This window comes from Sciurus vulgaris, assembly GCF_902686455.1.
Source record: "Sciurus vulgaris genome assembly, chromosome: 5".
Taxonomy (NCBI): domain Eukaryota; kingdom Metazoa; phylum Chordata; class Mammalia; order Rodentia; family Sciuridae; genus Sciurus; species Sciurus vulgaris.
Window position 1 is genome coordinate 161,439,203 of NC_136465.1, and position 23,459 is coordinate 161,462,661.

The window sequence follows — 23,459 nt, forward strand, 5'->3', positions numbered from 1 at the left end:
CAGTGAAGGAAACCTTTGGTATCATGTCCAAGTCTCATTTTACAGAAATAAAATTGAAGGGTAACTGTTTGCACCTAGAGCTTCTATTCTGATTTCAAGTGTGGTGCTTTTGCCATTACCAGGCTTCTCACAAAAAATATTTGGATTTATTTTGTAAATATCAATATTTTAACCCTCGTAGCATATCTATGCAGTTATTCCATTAATAAAAGATCTTAAACCCTATTAAAAATTAGTAGACCCTCTTTTATCTCATTCTGTTCTCTATTATAAACCAGAGGAATCAGAATCATCCAAGTGCTGGGACAGTCTCATGCCCTCAGAATTCAATATGGAAGGCCCTTATTCCCTTTTGCTTCTATTTTTCGCATTGCCTGAACTACTGGGGAGTACTTAGGCCCGAGTATAAGCCTAGCACCTCAGGGGTTATAAGTAAATTAGACTGGCATTTCCCAGTCACGTGCCATTGACCGAAGAGAACCCAAGTATCAACAGCAGAAGTGCAATTTTCCTAGCTGACAGTTATATCCCACTATTTCAACTATGGATAGATTCTGATAGGCCATAAAGTACCAGGTATCATACTGGATAGTAGGGACACAAATATGAAAAAGACAAGTCTTTGTCTATCAAAAGTGAGTTAATAGTTACATAGAAACACTTGTGCCTGGAGGAAAATGGTATACAAAAAGGATTTCAAAAGACCAAATTGAGAATGGGTATTAGAGGAAGGAAAAAAAAAAAAAAAATCCTGCAGGTGAAAGAGCTGCATTCATTTGCAGTGAGAGAATGCCCATGAATTTGAAGGTAAGAGACCAGAGGCCAACATCTGGAAAGATGGTAAGAGCCATGAAATGAACCACTAATATTTTTGAGACTTGGGGGCACAATAGTATTAATTTTTTTTTTTTGTTTTTGTTTTGGCAGTTCTGGAGATTATACACAGGGCCTTGTGCATGCTACACAGTACTCCGCCCCTAGGCTACTTCCCCCAGCCCTTTTATCTATTTTGAGAAAGGGTCTTGATATGTTGCCATCCTCTTGCCTCAACCTCCTGAGTAGCTGGAATTACAGGCACATGCCAGGGCACCCAGCTTAAGCTCTTTGTAATCACACCTAATTTTTAAAATGCTGGTTGTCCAACTTGAGAAAAACTCTTCCCAATTTTAACAACTGCTAAAAAAGAGTTGTATCTACCACTGTCATACTAGTTTATCCTGTCTCGGACTAAGCAGTTCAAAAAGTTCCTTTAAACAAGCTTTTAAAAAACTCATAGCCTAGCAGTAAACCTAATTTTTAAAACCGAGAATGTGTAATTTCTCCTTTTAGTACCTGTAATATTTTTACTTTTAACCAATTTACGCATCCAATTACAGGTAGACAAGTAATGAAAGACAGTAAAGACATCTTTTATAATACTTCTTAAAATGAATTTTTTAAATTTCCTTTAATGTGAATTTTTTTTCTTTATTGTGCTGTGAATCCCATCAAATATACCCATTCAGGATTGTTTTTACTGTCACTGATCACTTTTACAAGTATAGACAAATTTATGACATCATTTTAAATGTTCTGCAACTAATTAGCATAATTATAAAGAGGTGGTCTGTGTTGTCAATGTTCACATTTTTAGGAATATATAGCACAATTTATGAAACAAACTTCTGACCCAGAAGTTTTACTTTGAGTCCATCTCACTAGTAAGTGGCCTTGGGCAAACCAATGTATCAGCACTGTAGGTCCACATTCTTGAAGTGAAGACATTATAATCTGTCCCAGCTGAGTCACAGGGTTCCCTTACAAACTGATTACATCAGTATACATAAAGCTCTTTTAACAACTATAAAGTACGATAAAGTGACAATTACAGAAAGTCAGTGAAGTCAGTCACCAAAATATTCATGCCTATAATCAAAAACTTTTAAGTGAAACAGTTTAATATAAAGTGGTCAGTTAAGCAAATGAATTTTATATGATACATACTGTGCTCCTACCCTACTCTGGAGTCTAATCTTTGGAAGGACTTAATTCATTTTAAGAAGGGAAAAATCTGAATTAATATATTTATTAGTGTTTACACAAACAAGATGCAACCACTAATTCAAAAATAGGTAGATTTTCCCCCAAGAAGAGTGTATTCTTTAATAGAACTGTATTTGAATAAGAATTCCATACAAATAGAATATATACCTTCAAGAAAGCAAGGAAAGAATGTTTTTACATTACATAGAATATTCAGATGATTCAATCAAGTTACCCCTCCAAATACTTATTTTTTTGTATTTATTATGAACTTTACAGTCAGTTCTGTATATGCCAACAATCGTGTAGTTTCAACACTTAGTGATGTGAAGCACACCTGCTTGGTTCTAAAAAGAGAATGTGATGCAGCCTTCATTTCAGAGGAGATGAAGTGATTGAATTACTGTCTGCTTTTTAATGTTTCGACTAACCTGTGAAGAGAAAATGAAGTTTCATGAAATTAATTTTCAGGTATAAAGCATGAACATTTATAATATAAATTTTATAATGGAGACAGATTCCAAAGCACATAAAGTGATGAAGGCTAAGACAAATTAGAAGGAGGTTATAGACATAATTTCCATGAAGGTCATATAAGTTTTAATCTTGTGATTTACACGAATAATCAAAAAAGACCAAATACCTATTTTCCAGGCTGCTACTATTGTTGTGCTACATGTGGATGATTCAAAGATGAAAATTAGTCTCATTCCTCAAGGAGTTGATTATCCAATGAACAGATGCACAAATCAAACAATTACGAGTCAGTGTAACAAGTACTATGTCACCGATCTCTAACAAGGTCATCTAACTCGATGTGTGGAAAGGTATGGGAATGGAGATACATCAGAAAAAACTTGAGAAGAGAGCTTTACACTAATTTCTGAAGGATTGGAAATTAAGGGGGAGGTGAGGCAGAAAAAGGACTGAAAAATGGCAGAGAGCTGGATTTACCTAAATAACTATAATCAGGTACATATGGCTGAAATAAAAGTGGAAGCACATGAAGACCAGTGGGAGAAAGGGCTGAGAGATCCTGTGTGAAAAGCTGCTAAGATGGCTTCTGGAAGCAATACTTGCCATTCCATTGCCTCATCAAGGCCAGTGCCTTTGGTTGCTGATGTTTTGAATATCTGCCATTTTCGGTCCTTCAAGGCAGGTAACCCAAGTGAGTTTGCCATCTCTGAGGGAGTCATGGCCTGCTCCATGTCTTGCTTATTTGCAAACACCACTAAAATGGCTTTTCTCAGCTCTTCTTCCTAAATAAAAAGGAAGATATTTAATTTCCTCTAATTGATTAGGTTCCTTGAATTTATGGAAAAAATACCAAAAAGGACATCACTTTAAAAGTACATTTCATATTTATTAATTAATATATAATGTTTATTATAAATTATTTGAAAATATAGAAAAATACAAAGAAAGAAGCTTCATCCATAATCCTACCTCCCAATCACCAGTGTTAACATTTTGGAGTATTTTCTACTAGTACTGTGTTCTACAGATACTTAGTTTACTAAGTTAATACATTTTCACATTTAAGATTACATATAGTTCTATACCCTGCTTTAAAAAAATAAACATGAATGTTTCTCCAAACCATAAAAATTTTTTCAAAAAAGTGACTAAATATACTCTACACTACAGATGCACATACCATAAATCATATAACAATTTTCTAGTACTAGACTCTTACTAGATTCTTTTCACTTGATTATGAGAGAAACCCAAGTAACAAGGTCTTCATACAGAAATCTTTGAATCTGTTCTCTTAACACAGTTCTCTAAAAATGGCATCAAAGTATGAATGTTATGTTGAGGATTTGATAAAGTTAATATATATTATAAATGGCTTCCTAGAAAGGCGGTAACAATTTTTATTCCACCAACAAATCTAAATTTTCAATGTAGCTTTGGTATACTGGAAAATTATTTTTCTAAACATAGATCTAATTGTATGTTTATTATTAGGGTATTAGAAATGCAAATGTTATTAGCAATGTGTTTTTCTTCTATATAATTCCTTTTTCTCATTTTTCTACTAATTGGCAAAAGGTCTAGAGTCTAGATATGATTAAGAACAGTAAGTCTAGCCAGGTGCAATGGCTGTAAGACCAGCCACTCAGGAGATTAAGGCAGGCGGGTCATGAGTTCAAGCCAGCCTCAGCAACTTAGCGAGGCCCTAAGCAATTCAGTGAGACCCTGCATCTAAATAAAATATTAAAAAGGGCTGGAGATATGGCTCAGTGGTTAAGCGCCCTTGGTTCAATCCACAGTATAAAAAAAAAAAAAAAAAACCAAAAAAAAAAACCAACCAACCAAAAACAAGTAATTCTTAAGTTACTGGTGTTTGGTAAGTTCTAACTTCTAATTTCCCATTTTACTCTTATTTACATTTGGTATATATGTTTTTTTTTTTGTGGGGGTGGAGATCTTTGTGTTAATACAATTAAATCTAATAACAGCTTGCAGCTGTTATTTTAAAAATCCATTATACACAAGACAATTAAATAGTTCCTTATATTTATATTTGAATGTAATCTACAAAGATCTTATAATAAATATGATGATATGTTGTTAAAAAAAATTAAGAATAAGTTTGAAACTACTAAGTTTGAAATTTATAACTTGGAAATTATTACAAAGTCAGTAGTCCAAGAAATCAGAAATCCAGAGCCTCTTTTATGAGAATGCTTTTACTTAGTATCAAGTGGTCTAGAACTTATATTTAAGCATTCAATGACTGGGTAAATCAGAAATATATTTTTGGTAGGAAAAGGAAATTTAACCATCTGATCTTCTAGAGCAAATGCAATTTCATTATTAATTAAATTAATCATAGCATATCTTATTTTTTAATTTTTAAAAATTACTTAATGTATCCTCTGAATTAGATCAATCAGCCAATACAGCATAATAAACTCTGTGAATAAAATGTACTGAGTTCTTAAGTACTATCCACTCTTCCACACATCAAGATAAACTCAAGGAACTTATATTTTGGGGGGGAAACACACATAAATAAACAAATACACTTAAAAACTAAGAGGCTGGTGCACTGGCACATGGCTGTACATGTACCAGCACCTCAGGAGGCTGAGGCGGCAGAAGTATTTAAAGTTCAAGGCCAGCCTCAGCAATCTAGTAAGACCATCTCAAAATGAATAAAAAGGACTGAGGATGTAGCTTAATAGTAGCATACCTCTGGGATTAACCCCCAACACTGCAAAGTCACACTAACATAAAATCAAGAAACAATAAGTGGTATAAGGAATACAGTAGGGTAAGGGGTTAGAAAGTAACTGAGACTTCTCTTTCTGGAAGACTGTGTCCGGAAAAAAAAAGGCAGAAGGTAGCAGTGGAAGAGAGGTCCAAGCAGAGGGATCAACAGGTACATAAGTGTACAACTTACTATGCCCAAAGAAAAGAAAGGTCAGTGTGGCCCAGTGGAGTGGCACATGTCTATAATCCCAACTACTCAGGAGGCTGAGGTGGGAGGATGGCAAGATTGAGGTCAGCTCCAGCAACTTAGTGAGACCCTATCTCAAAATAAAAACAAAAACGTTGGGGATGCAGCTCAGTGATAAAGTCCCCAAGTTCAATCCCTAGTACTGCCAGTAACCCAGAAATTCACATTTCTGACATGTCTGTCCCTCACACAGGAGTCTCAGTTATTTTCTGACTCTTTATCTTACTTTATTCTTTATTCCACTTATTGTTTCTTTACTAGTTTTTAAATTACATTTGTGCTTCTAAAACAGCTAAAAAAAAATTTTTTTTTAAATATCATATCATAAGGGCTAGAGCTTAGCTCAGTGGTAGAGGGCTTGCCAGGCATGCATGAGGCCCTAAGTCTGATCACCAGAACTACGCACACATGCATACACACAAGGAGGTGGGGGTATACATCACAGGAGTGACTTATAGTAGTTTAAAAGTTGCTTTAAGAGAGCTCTGAGAGCTGGGGTTGCAGCTCAGTGGTAGAGCGCTTGCCTCGCGTGTGTGAGAAACTGGGTTAGATTCTCAGCACCACATATAAATAAATAAATTAAATAAAAATCCATTGACAACTAAAAAAATACATATTTAAAAAAGAGAGCTCTGAACTTTCTGGAAATCAAAATATCTAGCTTATAGGAAGTTACACAAGGTTAGAGTTAGATTTCCTTTTTTCCTCCATTTCCAACTATATTTCTGGAATAGGAAGTATTATGAATAAGAAAGAACACTAGCAACATGAAGGGAAAAAGTTACTGCATTCTTTTTCATTATTTCTACATGTGATAATATATGCTAGAAAGAGCAAGCAAATATAAATGATTTCCCTTCATTTTGAAGTGGCAGTTTACTTACCTCCAACATGGCAACTAACTCCGATTTAGAAATGCCAATTCGGTCTCGGTCACAACTGTCTACTACATAAATGACTGCATCTGTGTTTGAATAATAACATCTCCAGTATGGTCTAAAGAAAATTCAAAAAGGGGGAACATATAATTATTGCTTGAAAGAAAAAAACTGACATATCAATTTACATGCTAGGATTCAGGGCAATAATAAGGGGGTAGGGAAGACTGCATGCCAATCCTACCCTGCTCATGTTAGAATCAATGCTGTAATGATTACACTGTTTCTGATGGATATCTCTCATGTCCCTAGGATTTGGCGAGGTTGAAAGAATGGTGGTAAATATTAAATCAAAGGACCAAGGAATTTCAAAATAATTCAAAATTTTTAGGCAGAGAGAGATACTTATCATCTATAAAATCACTAAATTTTCTGATAGAAAAGTTGTACAAACATCTGGCCAATGTAGCTTATAAATCTTTAACTAGGAATTCTTTAAAAGGAATGGACTTTAATATGATTTTATCAAAGTCATTAATCACTAAAGACACCAAGAAGCAGAAATGGCTAAAATTAGAAATAACCTCAAAAGTGATTTAAGATATGAAATGGGTTAAAGGAAGGCAGTATGTGTAGGAAATTTATTACTAATCTCTTACAATGGCACCATAGTAAGCTATCACTGAGTTACCAAATATTCATGCAAGTCCTGAATTGCCAGAGACATCTATGTTTACCTCACCTCTAAATGGGGTATTTTTATGAATTCTTAGTCTGTCACACAGAGGAAGGGGCTGACAAAGCTAAATGAAAGGCCCTTTTTAGTTAAAAACTACTTTAGTAATTAGGGCTTGAGATTTTCATGAACAGATTTTCATTTAAGTGATATCTGAAAAAAGTCAGATATCTGAAGTAGTATTTTTAGATTTTAATTCAATGGATGCTCTGAAGGAATAGATAGTTTCAAATTTTGCCACAGTTTAAATTTAAGTGACTCCAACTAATTTACAATAGAAGATGTTTTGCTTATTGCTATTAATACTTAACCAAAAAAAAATAAAGTTAAATACCACAAAATCGCCTGGTATTTAAACCATACCTGATACTTGTCTGTCCTCCTAAATCCCAAACTTGGAATTTAAGGTTTTTGTATGTCACCGTCTCTACATTAAAGCCAATAGCTGGAAGAGAAATCAAATCAATAGTATACGTACATTAATACATTCTACTTTCAAAGTATCCAATCTAATTGAGTTTTAGCAATTAATAGTAACTGTTCAATCACATTATTGGCTGGGATATTATTATTTCATTTAAGATAGTATTCTGTGATATACACAAACAGCAATTAGCAAGATCAGCGCCACCTTCAGATTACATAATGCCCTGAAATATCTCATTCCCAGTGCAATGGAAATCCTATTATATTAAATTCCCTCAGTAGTGGCAAATAAAAGTGTTCAGAAAGTTGTAGTTTGTAAGTATATTACAAAAACTGGAATACTGTTAGGTAGCAAATAAATAAGAGATCAAGAACAGGCCAGAGGCAGCGGCACATGCCTGTAATCCCAGCAACTTGGGAGGCTCAAGCAGAAGGATTGCAAGTTCAAAGATAGCCTCGGCAATTTAATGAGGACCGAAGCAACTTAGACCCTGTCTCAAAATAAAAAACAAAAAGGGATGGGGATATGGCTCAGTGGTTAAGCACCCCTGCATTCAATCCCCAGTACTAACAAAACAAAACAAAACACTCAAGAATAGATTCTTAACTTCTGTAATGACACAGCAATGGCTTTACAGAAGCTGGGTTCTCTGAGGCCAGTAGTCTCACAGCCCCTCCTCGACAGCTCACTCATAATAAAGTCTTGCTGGACAGTTGAAGGGAAACCATATAGCTAGGGCAAGATACTACCATTTTTATTGAAAGGAATCTAAGGGAGTGGAAAGGATGCTGAAAAAACTTAGGACTGATATATATAAAGATTACTTACATTTTACAAGATTAAAAATATCAAAGCAAAAAACAACTTATAGTTGTAACAGGATGATTAAAGAAAAAAAAAACTATAGTATGAGAAACCTAACTGGAAAACTAAAAAGCAAGTTCATGATGTCCCCCTTAGAATTAGGCAAATTACACAGTGATTACCCCACATTCACCATGATTAAGAGCACTATTTATGTGAAAGGACAAAAGTATAGTATAAAAAGCCCTCACTGAAATGGGACCAATGTGCTGCCTTGTGCACTGCACAGGCCACCAAGAGCTGCCATAGTAGAGATTAGAGATTTTGAGAAGAACCAAGGAAACTGAAATGTACTGAAAGTACCTAAAAGAAATAACACATGCTACAGAGTTCAAGGAGTTCTTCTTTCATAAAAGCTAGACTTTTCTTTTAAAATCTGGAACTTCAGTAACAGTAGGTAACTATAGAGGCATAATTTAAATAATCTTGAGCAAATCTGAACTCTTCAATTTAGTTTAAATGTATTAATCTTAAGTAAATTCAAATCAAATGAAAAAGTATAAATAATAGTATTCTTATAACAGTATTCTTATATAGTTTAACAGGTTTGTGAATATTTTTCTAAGTAAGCAACAACTGATTTAAAGTTGAGGTGTTTCTTTTGTTATTTTTAGGTACAAGTTTACTTTGACACTCAGTCTCTACAACTCAGACCTTTAAAAGTAATCAGTAAAACCCTGTCATCTGAAATCGCAGCTACTCAAGAGGCTGAAGCAGGAGGAGCTCAAGTTCAACACTTGCCTGGGCAACTCAGTAATGCACTGCCTCAAAATAATACAATGTAAACAAAGGCTGGGGATGTAGGTATAGTACTTGAGTAGCATGCCCAAGTCACTGGGTTCAAACCCAAGTACCACATCGACAACAACAACAAAAAGGAATCAGTAGAATTACTTAAGAGAAACTAACTATAATTAAAATACTAGCAAATACAGGAAAAAGGAACTCTGCATACAATAATATCACTTATCATCCATATAATTCTTTACACACATTTACAAAGCACTTTCTTGTTTCTCCTGCCCCTGGGTGCTAGGAACGAATTCAGGGCCAGTGCTCTACTACCACTGAGCTATATCCTCAATCCCTACAAAGTACTTTTGTATACTTCATTTATTTCCCCCCCTCAAGGCCAGTAGATATTTATTATCTTCATTTTATCAGTAAAGATACGGGCTTTCAGTAAGATTTAGTGACTTAAGTCAACTTCAGCTCTAAATAGTAAATCTGCTATGCACCCTTACAGGGAGCCTTAAATTACATCAAATTGCCTCTTGGTTTATAAAAAAAGTGTTATCAGGCCAGGTGTAGTACAGTATGCCTATCATCACAGTGATTCTGGATGGTAAGGCCAGAGGATCACATGTTCAAGGTTGACCTCAACAACCCAGCAGGCCCTAAGTAAATCAGCAAGACCCTGTTTCAAAATAAAAAATAAAAATAAGGCTGGGGATGTAGTTCAGTGGGAAAGCACTGCTGGATTCACTCCTCAGTACCGAAAAGAAAAAAGAAAAGAAAAAAGTGTCATTAATATTATATTCACACTGGAAGTTTACAAACCTTATCAATTTATTATGTAAATTATTTATTCAGAAAGTTATATTATCTATAAACCAGAAAGTTCCTACAATTAGTTTATCATGCCAACACTTACTAGGAATAGTAGTAACAACTTCTCCAACCTGTAATCTGTACAAAATTGTGGTTTTTCCTGCACCATCTAATCCCAAAATTAAAATCCTCATTTCCCGGGTTCCAAAGAGACTGGAAAAAATACTCGAGAAAAAGCCACCTAAAAGATGATAAAAGCAAAAACATATTCAATATTGTGTAAACCAGATGCACAATACATGTAATCTTGTCCTTTGAAAGCTACATACCAAATTAAATAACAATATATTCTCCTGGTAGATATTTTTGCTTCTAATGAAATGTATTGCTCGATATCACACAAGTAATTAGTGATGTATCAATAGCCCTAAATATTATGTCAGGCAGGCAGAAGACATACTAAACAATTAGAAATTTAGTCACCACCCTCATGAGGTTCAGAATAAGGATGCCTTGGCATGGTTTTCTGACTATCCCTAAAGACCAAAGGGCCAGTCAGAAGGGCAGTGGGACAATGAGGTTCCTCCCACATGAAAAGCAATTATTGTAGAGCAGTACAACCACCATAATTAGCTTTAATCACTGAGACTTCTTCACTTAGCAATATAACAGGCTCAAGGCACACAAACCAGAAATCACAAGAACTATTTCTGAAAGCCACTGGAGAAGATTAAAAAGAAGTTGAGAAAAATAATAAGTTGACAACAAAAGTGACGCTACACTTTGCTTATACGGAAAGGAGGTGGGAAAATTAAGAGCTGCCAAGTCTGGAAAAATGAACATACCACGGGCTACAGAACCTTGGGAAAAGTCAAAGGGCCTGGGTGTGACTTGACAAAGTCCTTACTACCATTTACAGGTAGGAAAGATGCGGAAGAACAAATCTGAAGGGTTATACGAGACAGGCTCTGGAGCAGGAAGGATCCTCCCGGAAAACTGCCGAGATTTGAACCAAAGAACATGCATCTTCACGTTGGAAGGTGGTAAACAAGTGAAAGCAGGTTCACCCTCACTTGGGCTCGAGCGGGCAGAACGAACCGTCCCAAGAACTGAAATGAAAATGTTATTCACCGGACGAGGACTACCCTTCCCGTTTTCAATTCATCTGGCTCAATTTTACACGAAAAGCTGCAGCAAATAATCGCACAGATGCCAGCGCGGCTCTAAAGCGACACCCCCCGTCGGACTTCTCAAAGTGACGCAGTCCCGACTCCCGAACGGAGAGAACTCAGCCTCCATGCGGGGCCCGAGCTCGGGTTTCAACGTGTCGGTGAACCTGCAACGGACACGTCGCTAGGCTTCGCAACTGTGCCCAGCGAGTCGAGGGGGGTGTCAGGGGGTGAGCGGAAAGTCGGTGTCGGGAGAAAAGGACTCGCGGCCCGGCCGCCCCCGCCCCCGACGGTACCCGGGAGAGGCAGCCGGGGCGGCGGAGAAAGCGCCGGGCCGATCCACCCCGCCGGTGAAGAGCCCAGGTGAGCGAAGTCCCGCGCGACCCGCCCCGGAGAAGCCGGCCACTCGGGGCTTCCCACCGCGGCGCCTTTCCTCCTCCCGCCCGCCGCCCTCAGCCGCAGCCCCCCGAGCGCGCCCGGACACCTCGGACCGCTCACCCATGATGACCCGCCAGTCGGCCCTCGCCGGTCCTCGGAGGCAGGCCTCGACTCGGCAACGACTGCTATTCCAGCCTCGGCGCCGCCACCTCCGCTAGCTTTGCCCTCCGGTCGCGGCTCCAAGGCGGTCTCCTCTCAAGCCCGGTCAGCCAGCAACTTCCACGTCGGATTCCCGGCGGGGGTGGGGGCCGGGGCCGCCGCGACTGCGCGCTGGGCACGGCGGCCTGAGCGTCCGCGTCGGCGCTTTCGACGCAGGGCCCCGGCTGGCCGAGCGTAGATGCTGGGGACGCCAGAATCTTAAAGAATGCAGGAACCTGAAGTCGCTCCGGTTTCTGATTTCCTGGATAAAAACGGCTTCCGAAATACAGGGATACGAATTTTCATGTTAAATTCTAACACGAAAAATTGACGAATCAGCCAACTCAGAATGCGAGTAGGGCCTCCTCGGAGCGGCCGCGCAGAACCCTCGCGCAGGCTGCTGCATCGCAGGACTTGTAGGTCCTGGAGCGTCCTGCGCGGGCGGCTCGCTTCACCAGGTGCTTTCCCCAGAGGGAGATAGGACGACGTAATAATAATGGGAAGACGCCCTCCCCCTCTCCTTGCCACCAATACCCGGCAGCCTTACCGGGTCGCAACCTGGGGACTTTTTGCCATCTCGGTGGCCTACAGGACCAGCGTTAGAGCCCTGCCCTCTTCCTTCGGACTCTGGACACCTGACCACCCTTCCGTAATTAGCCGTGTGGACGGACTAGACCGCATTAGAAAGATCGGGGACTTGTTCCCTTAGGGGTGTCACTTGGAAGTCATGTAGATTTTGATAGTGAAAATGTTGAAAGCAGGAGGGAAGCACACCTGGAGGATGGGGAAGAGTCCCCGAGATTCTTGATTTGTAAAGGTCAAGCGTTTGTCTCTTAAAAATTTCTAAAGATAACACAGTAGAGTAAACGGATCCCTTAACCCCAAACCCTCAGTACCCGCCAGAACACTTAACATGTTTCTCAAGATGTCTTTCCTAATACAAACTTCGCAGGTTATTTATTTATAATAGAAGTTGTCATCCATTCAAGAGTTTATGAGTTACCTTTTTAAAGAATTTTTTCAAGCTTTATTGAGGTATAATTGAACAAAATTGTATCTATTTGTGGTGTACAGTGTGAGGTTCCGATATCTGTGTGTGTTATGACGTGGTTACCACCAACTAACATATCCATGACCTCACAGCTATTTGTGTAATGAGAAATGTTAGATCTACTCTCTTAGCACTTTTTAAGTATGCAGTATGTTGTTACTAAATATAGTCACCATGCTGCACCATGTATCTCTAGAATTCATTCCTCTTGTCTAAATGAAACTTTGTATCCTTTGGCTAAAACATCTCTGTCCCTATGTTCCCTGTCCCCTGGCAAACATCATTCTACTTTCTGCTCCTGTAAATTCTGCTTTCTTAGATTCCAAATATGAAGTACTTGTGTTTCTGTGCCTGGCTTATTTCACTTAGCATAATGTCTTCCAGGTTTGGCTATACTGACATAAGTGACACAATTTCCTTTGTAAGACTGAATAGTATTTCATTGTTTTTGTGTATATATCACTTTTTTTTTTTTCCCAGAGGAAGAAAAGTTTATATTGGCTTCTTTCTCACATCTTCTCGTATCACCCTCTCAGGGGCTGCCCACAGGGACTCTCACCCTTCTACATTATGTGTGGCTTTCCAGGCCTTCCTTTGAAATCTTTGTGGAAACCTCCATGACCCCCAAACTCCAGCATCCTACATTTCTGCAGAACCAGTACCACATTGTTGACTCCAGAGTCTGCCACCATCCTGAGCAGTAACCATTCATCCTGAGACCATGGCTGCAGCTGCCTCAGTGCCTACACAGCTGAGAACAGTGAAACAACTTCTAGGCCTGCCTGTGCGACCAAGGTGCCCCCATGGTCTCTTCTCAAAGGAATTTATACTTTGATACCCTTGAATCTGAGATGAACATGGTCTTGCCAATTCCTGGGATACCTTCAAACCATCTTTCTTTTTTGCTCTGTGTAAAGTACTTAGCATCTCTTTAAGTGACTGTAATTCTTTAACAACCACAGTTTCCTTAGCATCAATTTTACCCATTTCTGGCCAAACTGCAAGTTTTTCCAGATCTTTCTGCTTTGCTTTCTGCTCCTGATTATCACCGTAAACTTGGCTAAAAGCTCCCAATCCATGCTACAGCCCAAATACTGTGCTGTTTTGAAATCTCCTCCACCACTTTAATTAGTATATCGCCTTTAAATTCAACCTTACAAAAAGTCTCAGGACACAAGCAAAATATTGACAAAGTCTTTGCCAGAAAGTAACTCAAATGGCCTCTAATTCAATTTCCAATAGAATCCTCCTCTGAAACCTCATGAGCCCAGTCTTTACTTTCCACAGTTCTAACAGCGTCCTGGTCTTTTGAGTACTCACCAAAGTCACCCACTTAAAACATTCTAAAGCTTTTCCAGCTTACAGCTCTAAGCTTTTGAAAATTCCCAAAAGCTCCCATAAACTCCCAAAAGCTCAAAAAAGCTTTTGAACTACATGGTCAGGTAAGTCATAACAACAACCCCACATCTCAGTACCAATTTCTGTTTTAGCTTTTCTTTTTTTTTTTCTTTTTAAATCATTGTGACCCAAAGACCTGAAAAGAATAATATAGAAAAGGAAAAGTTTGTTTTTGGCTCACGCTTTCAGAGGTTCAGTCCATGATCAGTAGACTCCATAGCTCTCTACCTGAGGTGAAGCAGAATGTCATGATGGAAGGGCGTGGCTGAGGAAGCAGAGCCACATTCTCTTTTTTAATGTGTTAATTCACAGGTATGTTAATTTCATGACTTGCGAATAAAACTGCAATGAGCATGGGAATGCACATATCTCTTTGACATACTGATTTTATTTTCTTTGGACATACACCCAGAAATGGGATCATATAGTAATTCTATTTTTAATTTCTTGAGGAAACTCACTATTTTCCACAATGGCTATATTAATTTATATTCCTACTGCCTATTCTGGTTTATTTGCTTTGTTGTTTTGCTTTTGGTACTGGGGACTGAAACTAGGGATGCTTTACAACTGAGCTACATCCTCAGCACTTTTTATTTTTTATCTTGAGACAGGGTCTTGCTAAGTTGTTGAGGCTGGCCTTGAACTTGCAGTCCTCCTGCCTCAGCTTCCCTAGTTATTGGGATTATAGCATGCACCACTATACCCAGCACTTGTCCAGTTGTTTCTATGTTTGCCTATTGTTCTGATCCTTGAAGACCATTAATCCACAGAAATTTTCCATGCAAAGAAACGTTTGGTCTTGCTTCTTTTTATGATTTATTATTGGAGAAGGGAAGAGTGACTCTTAGCCTAAACACCTGAATCTTTTTGAGGCTATCCTTTCTAAGCATTGTGTTCTGAGTGTAAGGCCTTATGAATCCATTGATCTTTCTCCCTATTCTTCATCTGACTCCTCTTCATCAAGATTAGTTGTTGCCAGTTGGCCTATCTTAACCATTGCTACTTCACATTTTTGTCCCTAAAAGATTAATGTTTGGGTACAATTGCAATATTATTTGAAAATATTCCCTTTAAAAAGGAACAAAAAATGTGCTGTAATATAACTTTGTATGCAGACTACATATTTAGAACCAAATAATCAAATGAGATATATATCAGGATGTTTTGTATACTGAAATGCTGCATTCAAATTAAAAAGCATTATTGTTGACTATTAGATGGCATTTCAGTCCTTCATAATCTGTACTAAGTGTGATGGGCTAACAGATCTCGTTCCATGAGAATGTTATAGACCAGACTATAAAGGCATTAACTAAATAGACTCCATTTTGCTCTGAGACTCCATGTTATATAGGAAATAAGCTTCTCCCGTGGGAACATCCCACCTCTGTACCCATCCTCAGTTACTTAGCGTGACATGTTTAGCAATACAAAATGACAATTCTTTTTTTTTTTTTACCAAATGTCAAAGGTTTATTTGATTTAAATGTTATAGTTAATAAAGGGAATGGGATAAAACATATACTAATCATATATCTTAGAAAGGCCTAATATCAAAACATAGTTGAAGATCTTTTTATTCATGAATGAAAAAAAAAGCAAAATTTTTAAAAAGCAAGCAAAGAATTTAAATACACATTTCTCAAAAATTAGAAAAATAGCAAACAAGCAAATGAAAAGGCACTCAATTTTACCATAAATATATTTAAATTCTGTCAGTTGCAGAAGCATGTTGTTGTAAAACATTAATAAAGTTAAATAACTGGATAGGAAATAACAAGCACTGCATGTTCTTAAGTACAAAATTAAAAAGTTCATATCACAAAAACAAGAGTAAAATAATGGTTACCCAAGTGTGGTGGGTGGAGAAGTAAAATTCAGAGGGGTTAAAATACACAGGAAAAAACAATTTCTATGGTCCTAGAATATAGTAGGATAACTATACTTGTTAACAATGTGCTGTGTTCCAAGGTAACTAGATTAATGGATTCTTTATGTTCTCACCATAACAATAAAGATACAAGGTGAAAGATGCTAAATGCTGACTAGTTTATATAACACATACACATTTTGAAACTTCACTCTGAATCTCATAGAATCTATTTTTATACATTGTTATACATAAAATTTAAAATTAAGGAAAAATCACCAAACCAATAAAATACAATATTCACTTAGACATAGGTCCAAAGAAGGATGCTATGCATGGTGTAATTATCTGTAGTGAGGTAGATATGTCTCCACTCCTTCACGGTGAACTCATATCAGATACTCTCTCCTGAGCACCACACTCTCTCCATTTTTGTCACCTATACCTAAGATACAGGGGACAGGACTCACTGACAAGTGGGCCCTACCTGAGGAACCACACACACTGCATAAATTTGGTGGAATGCCCACTGAAGCAGGGAGGGCAAGCATCTGTGGTTCAGTACCACTCTTAAGGCAGAGGGCTCTTAGGGAATTCCCACTTCACTTCAGATACACCAATGCAGAGAATGGGCTATAATCACCTCTTGTTGTTTGTGACGGCTAATTTGTTTTTCCTCATTTTAAAATATTTAAAAATTTTTAAGATGTTGATGGACCTTTATTTTATTCATCTACTTTTATGAGGTACTGAGAATCAAACCGAGGGTTTCACACATGCCAGGCAAGCACTCTACCACTGAGTCATAACCCCAACCCGTTATGTTTTTTTCTTGTTGTTGTTATTGGTGTTGTTGTTTGTTTGTATTGTTTTGCTTAGGGATCATTTCCATTTTTCTTACATAACCCATAACATAACAATTATTTCTTACATACCCATAACATAAAACCTATGATGCACATGTCCAATAATGTCTCTAAGCATTTTGCTTAATTCCCTAGTCATAGGAATGACTTTGTGAGACTTCCAGAATCATTCGGCATGTGGATGCCACTGCTTTAGTGCATGATGCAATATTCATTCCTAAATTCATTTCCAAAAGTCAGATATTTGACCAGCAGGACATTTACTTCCACCAGTATAGACACTTGCAGGAGCTGAATTGTCCAGAAGGACCGATTGGTGAAGCTATGTCCTGCTTGTTTGGTATCTGCACTATTTCTTTACTACAGGACATTAAATGGTCCTTAGTCTTCTAGCCTACATTACTTTTGACCTCAGGTACTAATGCTGTCTTGTCATCGTGTGCATGCATGCTCAGACTCCCTTCTGTCTCCCTGTTTAATGAACTATGATTTACATATCATAAAGTCTACTTACTTTACATGCACTACTCAAGAGATTTTAAACAGATTTAAAGTTCTTGCAAACATTACCACAGTCCAGTTTGAACATACTTCCATTGTAAAAAAAAAAAAAAAAAAAAAAAAAAATACCCAATTGATCTACTCCTAACTGCTATTCCAGACCATGGCAAGAGTTATGTGCTGTCTGTCTCCATTGATCAGCACCCTTGTGAAACTTTTGTATAGATGGAATCATATAATAGGTGATCTTTTGCATCGGGTTTCTTTCACTTGGCTATATTTTCAAGGTTCTTACATGTGGTTGCTTGTAATAATGCTTTACTACTTTTTATAGAAGAATAATGTCCTGGGACTGGGGTTGCGGCTCAGTGGTAGAGCACCTGCCTAGCATGTGTGAAGCACTGGGTTCAATTCTCAGTACCACATAGAAATTTTAAAAAATATAATAATAAAGATCTATCCACATCTAAAAAATTATTTAAAAAAAAAACGAATAATGTCCTGTTGAGTAGATATACCACATTTTGTATATCCATTTAGCAGTCAATGAAGAGTTGAATCACTACATTTTGGCTGTTAGAAATACTGCTGCTGTGAGCTTTCATGTGTAAGTCATTGTTTTCTTTCTCTTGACTGGATTCTTAGGACTGGAGACAATTCTTATGTAATGAAAAATTGCTCTCTTTTGATCTCTTTTGCCCTTAACCAATGTACCATGTAAATGGTAATTGTGTGAATGTTAGTAACCATTCTTTGTACCTAGGTAAGGGTCATTTTGACCCACTTCCCCTCTGTCGATGATCTCATGATGTTAACGTGTAATTTCGAGTCATAGCAACAGACACTTATGATTGATGTGATTTTTGGTATAAGAACCCCTACAACCCTGTGGTTGGGGCTGTTCTCCCAATAGCTATTTTTTGGGGCGTTGAGTGAGACAGTCAGCTGGCCAGCTTAATAAAGACTCTCAAATGCAGACTTCTTAGTGGTGATCGGTCTGTTCTTAAGATGCGCCCCATAACATTTGGAGGCCCCAGTGAGATCCTTGCTGCCTGATGGGCAACCACCGCTCACTGCTGACCTGGGAACTCCTGCGAAGGGGAGAGACCACAACGTTGCTCCTAGGGGAAGTCCTCTGAGAGACGTTCCTCAGCCCCAGGCTGCACGGTCTGTGGAGCCCCACCCCAGGACTGAACTAAATTCTTCGAGAGAGTCACCTGTTTCTGCATCCCTGGGGGACCAGTAAGTCTGTTTCTGGTGGATCTGCATCTGGGGACTCTGAGGAAGGCTGGACACAGCATTACTTCCTGAGTCTGGGACTGGCAAAACGTTGCTCAGTCCCTCTGGTCTGGAACCTGGAGTGGCCACTTGTCCTTGTCTTTGGTGTTTTATCTGTTCTGTGTTTGTCCTTTTCTGTGTTTTTTTTTTTGTTTTTGTTTTTGTTTTTGTTTTGTTTTGTTTTTGCCTTTAAGTGTAAGCATGGGTCAGTCTCCCTCACATCAGTCATGTACTCCCCTCCAGGACATATTAACTAATTTTCAGGAATTCCAGAAGAGAGCCAATGACTATGGAACCGTGAGAGAGAATAACAAACCTTCGAGGTCAGATGACCCCCTCAAGGGACCACCAAATTGTCTTTGGGCTGCCTGAACATCTTTTTTTTAAATTTATTTTCATTGTAAACAAATGGGATACATGTTGTTTCTGTTTGTACATGGAGTAACAGCATACCATTTGCATAACCATACAGTTACGTAGGGTAATGATGTTTGATTCATTCCGTTATTTTTTCCTTCCCCCAACTCCTCCCACCTCTCTTTTCCTTCTATACAGTCCCTCCTTCCTCCATTCTTGCCTCCCACTCACCCCCCATTATGTATCATCATCCACTCATCAGTGAGATCATTCGTCTTTTGGATTTTTGAGATTGGCTTAACTCACTTATGATATTCTCCAATTTCATCCATTTGCCTGCAAATGCCATGATTTTATTATTCTTTATAGCTGAGTAATATTCCATTGTGTATGTGTGTGTGTGTGTGTGTATGTATATATATATATATATATATATATATATATACCACAGTTTCTTTATCCATTCATCAGTTGAAGGGCATCTAGGTTGGTTCCACAGTCTGGCTATTGTGAATTGAGCAGCTATGAACATTGATGTGGCTGTATCTCTGTAGTATGTTGATTTTAAGTCCTTTGGGTATAGGCCAAGGAGTGGGATAGCTGAGTCAAATGGTGGGTCCATTCCAAGTTTTCTAAGGAATCTCCACACTGCTTTCCAGAGTGGCTGCACTAATTTGCAGCCCCACCAGCAATGTATGAGTGTACCTTTTTCCCCACATCCTCTCCAACACCTATTGTTGCTAGTGTTCTTGATAATCACCATTCTAATTGGGGTGAGATGGAATCTTAGGGTAGTTTTGATTTGCATTTCTCTTATTACTAAAGATGGTGAACATTTTTTCATTTGTTTGTTGATTGCTTGTAGATATTCTGTTAAGCGTCTGTTTATATCCTTAGCCCATTTGTTGATTGGGTTATTTGTATTCTTGGTGTACAGTTTTTTGAGTTCTTTATATATTCTGGAAATTAGTGCTCTGTCTGAAGTATGAGAGGCAAAGATATTCTCCCACTCTGTAGGCTCTCTCTTCACATTACTGATAGTTTCCTTTGCTGATAGTTTGAATCTATCCCAATTATTGATTCTTGCTTTTATTTCTTGTGCTATGGGAGTCCTGTTAAGGAAGTCTGATCTTAAGCCAACAAGTTGAAGCTTTGGACCTACTTTTTCTTCTATAATCTGCAGGGTCTCTGGTCTGATTTCAAGGTCCTTGATCCATTGTGAGTTCAGTTTTGTGCAGGGTGAGAGATAGGGGTTTAGTTTCATTCTGTTGCATATGGATTTCCAGTTTTCCCAGCACCATTTGTTGAAGAAGCTATCTTTTCTCCATTGCATATTTTTGGCACTTTTGTCTAGTATGAGAAAATTGTATTTATTTGGGTTTGTGTCCGTGTCCTCTATTCTGTACCATTGATCTACCTGTCTATTTTGGTGCCAATACCATGCTCTTTTTGTTACTATTGCTTTGTATTATAGTTGATGTTCTGGTATTGCGATACCCCCTGTTTCATTCTTCCTGCTAAGGATTGCTTTAGCTATTCTGGGTTTCTTATTCTTCCAAATGAATTTCATGACTGCTTGCTCTATTTCAGTAAGGTACGTCATTGGGATTTTAATTGGAATTGCATTGAATCTGTATAGCACTTTTGGTAGTATGGCCATTTTGACAATATTAATTCTGCCTATCCAAGAACATGGGAGATCTTTCCATCTTCTAAGGTCTTCCTTAATTTCTTTCTTCAATGTTTTGTAGTTTTCATTGTAGAGATCTTTTACCTCTTTGGTTAGATTGATTCCCAAGTTTTTGTTTGTTTGTTTGTTTGCTTTTGAGGCTATTGCAAATGGGGTGGTTTTCCTCATTTCCCTTTCAGCTGTTTCATCGCTTGCGTATAAAAATGCATTAGATTTATGCATGTTGATTTTATAGCCTGCTATTTTGCTGAATTCATTGGTGAGGTCTAGAAGTTTTCTGGAGGAGATTTTTTGATCCTCTAAATAGAGAATCATGTCATCCGCAAATAGTGACAGCTTAAGATCCTCTTTCCCTATTCGTATCCCTTTATTTTCTTTAGTCTGCCTAATTGCTCTGGCTAGAGTTTCGAGGACAGTGTTGAATAGAAGTGGTGAAAGAAGACATCCCTGTCTTGTTCCCGTTTTTAAAGGGAATGTTTTCAGTTTTTCTCCATTAAGAATGATGTTGGCCATGGGCTTAGCATAAATAGCCTTTACAATGTTCAGATATGTTCCTACTATCCCTATTTTTTCTGGTGTTTTGAGGATGAAGGGGTGTTATATTTTGTCGAACGCTTTTTCTGCATCAATTGAAATAACCATATGATTCTTATCCTTAAGTCTATTAACATGGTGGATTACGTTTATTGATTTACGAATGTTGAACCATCCTTGCATTCCAGGGATGAGCCCCACTTGATCGTGGTGCACGATTTTCTTAATATTCTTTTGGATACGGTTTGCCAATATTTTGTTAAGGATGTTTGCATCTATATTCATCAAGGATATTGGTCTAAAATCTTCTTTCCTTGATGTGTCTTTTCCTGGTTTGGGTATGAGGGTAATATTAGCTTCATAGAATGAGTTTGGTAGGGTACCCTCCTTTTCTGTTTCCTGGAATACTTTGAGAAGTATTGGAATGAGATGTTCTTTGAAGGTCTTGTAGAACTCAGTTGAGAATCCGTCTGGTCCTGGGCTTTTCTTGGATGGTAGATTTTTAATGGCTTCTTCTATTTCATTGCTTGATATTGATCTGTTTAAATTGTGTATGTCCTCCTGGTTCAGTTTGGGAGGAGCATATGTCTGTAGAAATTTGTCAGTGTCTTCTATTTCGATGGAATACAGATTTTCAAAGTAGCTTCTCATTATGTTCTATATCTCAGTGGTGTCTGTTGTGATATTTCATTTTGCATCATGTATTTTAGTAATTTGAGTTTTCTCTCTCCTTCTCTTTGTTAGTGTGGCTAAGGGGTTGTCTATTTTGTTTACTTTCTCAAAGAACCAACTTTTTGTTTTGTCAATTTTTTGAATTGTTTCTTTTGTTTCAATTTCATTGATTTCTGCTCTGATTTTAATTATTTCCTGTCTTCTACTACTTTTGCTATTATTCTGTTCTTTTTCTAGGGCTTTGAGCTGTAATGTTAGGTCATTTAGTTGTTGACTTTTCATTCTTTCCTGGAATGCGCTCCATGCAATGAATTTTCCTCTTAGTACTGCTTTCATAGTGTCCCAGAGATTTTGATATGTTGTATCGTCATTCCCATTGACCTCTAAGAAATTTTTTATCTCCTCCCTGATGTTTTCTGTTATCCATGTTTCATTCAATAGCGTATTATTTAGTCTCCAGGTGTTGGAATAATTTCTGTTTTTTATTTTGTCATTGATTTCTACTCTCAGTCCATTATGATCTGATAGAACACAAGGCAGTATCTCTATTTTTTTGCATTTCCTAAGGGCTGCTTTGTGGCATAATATATGGTCTATTTTTGAGAAGGTTCCATGTGCTACTGAGAAGAAAGTGAATCCGCTCGTTGATGGATGGAATATTCTATATATGTCTGTTAAGTCTAGGTTATTGATTGTGTTATTGAGTTCTATGGTTTCTTTGGTTGGATTTTGTTTGGAAGATCTATCTAGTGGTGACAGCAGTGTGTTAAAGTCACCCAGAATTATTGTGTTGTGGTCTATGTGATTCCTGAAATTGAGGAGGATTTTTTTGATGTACAGGGATGCACCATTGTTTGGGGCATAAATATTCACTATCGTATGTCTTCCTGATTTATGGCTCCCTTAAGCAGTATGAAATGTCCTTCTTTATCCCTTCTGACTAACTTTGGCTTGAAGTCCACTTTATCTGATATAAGGATGGAAACCCCCACTTTTTTACTGAGTCCATGTGCGTGGTAGGTTTTTTCCCATCCTTTCACCTTTAGTCTGTGGATGTCTTTTTCCGTGAGATGAGTCTCTTGCAGGCAGTATATTGTTGGGTCTTTCTTTTGAATCCATTCTGCCAGTCTATGTCTTTCGATTGATGAGTTTAGGCCATTAACATTCAGGGTTATTATTGAGAAATGATTTGTATTCCCAGTCATTTGGCTTATTTTTGGTTTTTAACTTGGCTTGGTTTCTCCTTTGAGTGGTTTTTCTCTAAGGTAGTTCCTCCCTTTGCTGACCTCCATTGTTGTTTTTCATTTCCTCCTCATGGAATATTTTGTTGAGAACATTCTGTAGCGCAGGCTTTGTATTTGTAAATTCTTTTAACTTTTGTTTATCATGGAAGGATTTTATTTCATCTTCAAATCTGAAGGTTAGTTTTGCTGGGTATAGGATTCTTGGTTGGCAACCATGTTCTTTCAGAGCTTGAAATATATTGTTCCAGGCCCTTCTAGCTTTTAGAGTCTGGGTTGAGAAGTCGGCTGCTATCCGTATTGGTC

General features: G+C 37.9%; 1 protein-coding gene across 1 annotated transcript; it reads right to left on the reverse strand.

Moving 5' to 3' along the window:
• Positions 1 to 2,129: 2,129 nt before the first annotated feature.
• Positions 2,130 to 11,846, reverse strand: ARL1 (ARF like GTPase 1). Its single transcript, XM_079141407.1, has 6 exons — positions 11,615 to 11,846; positions 10,051 to 10,188; positions 7,469 to 7,550; positions 6,376 to 6,487; positions 3,103 to 3,281; positions 2,130 to 2,453 (listed from the first exon to the last, which is right to left on the reverse strand). Exons 1-6 carry the CDS (start codon positions 11,616 to 11,618, stop codon positions 2,423 to 2,425), a joined length of 546 nt encoding a protein of 181 aa, XP_078997533.1. The 5' UTR covers positions 11,619 to 11,846; the 3' UTR covers positions 2,130 to 2,422.
• Positions 11,847 to 23,459: the final 11,613 nt, after the last annotated feature.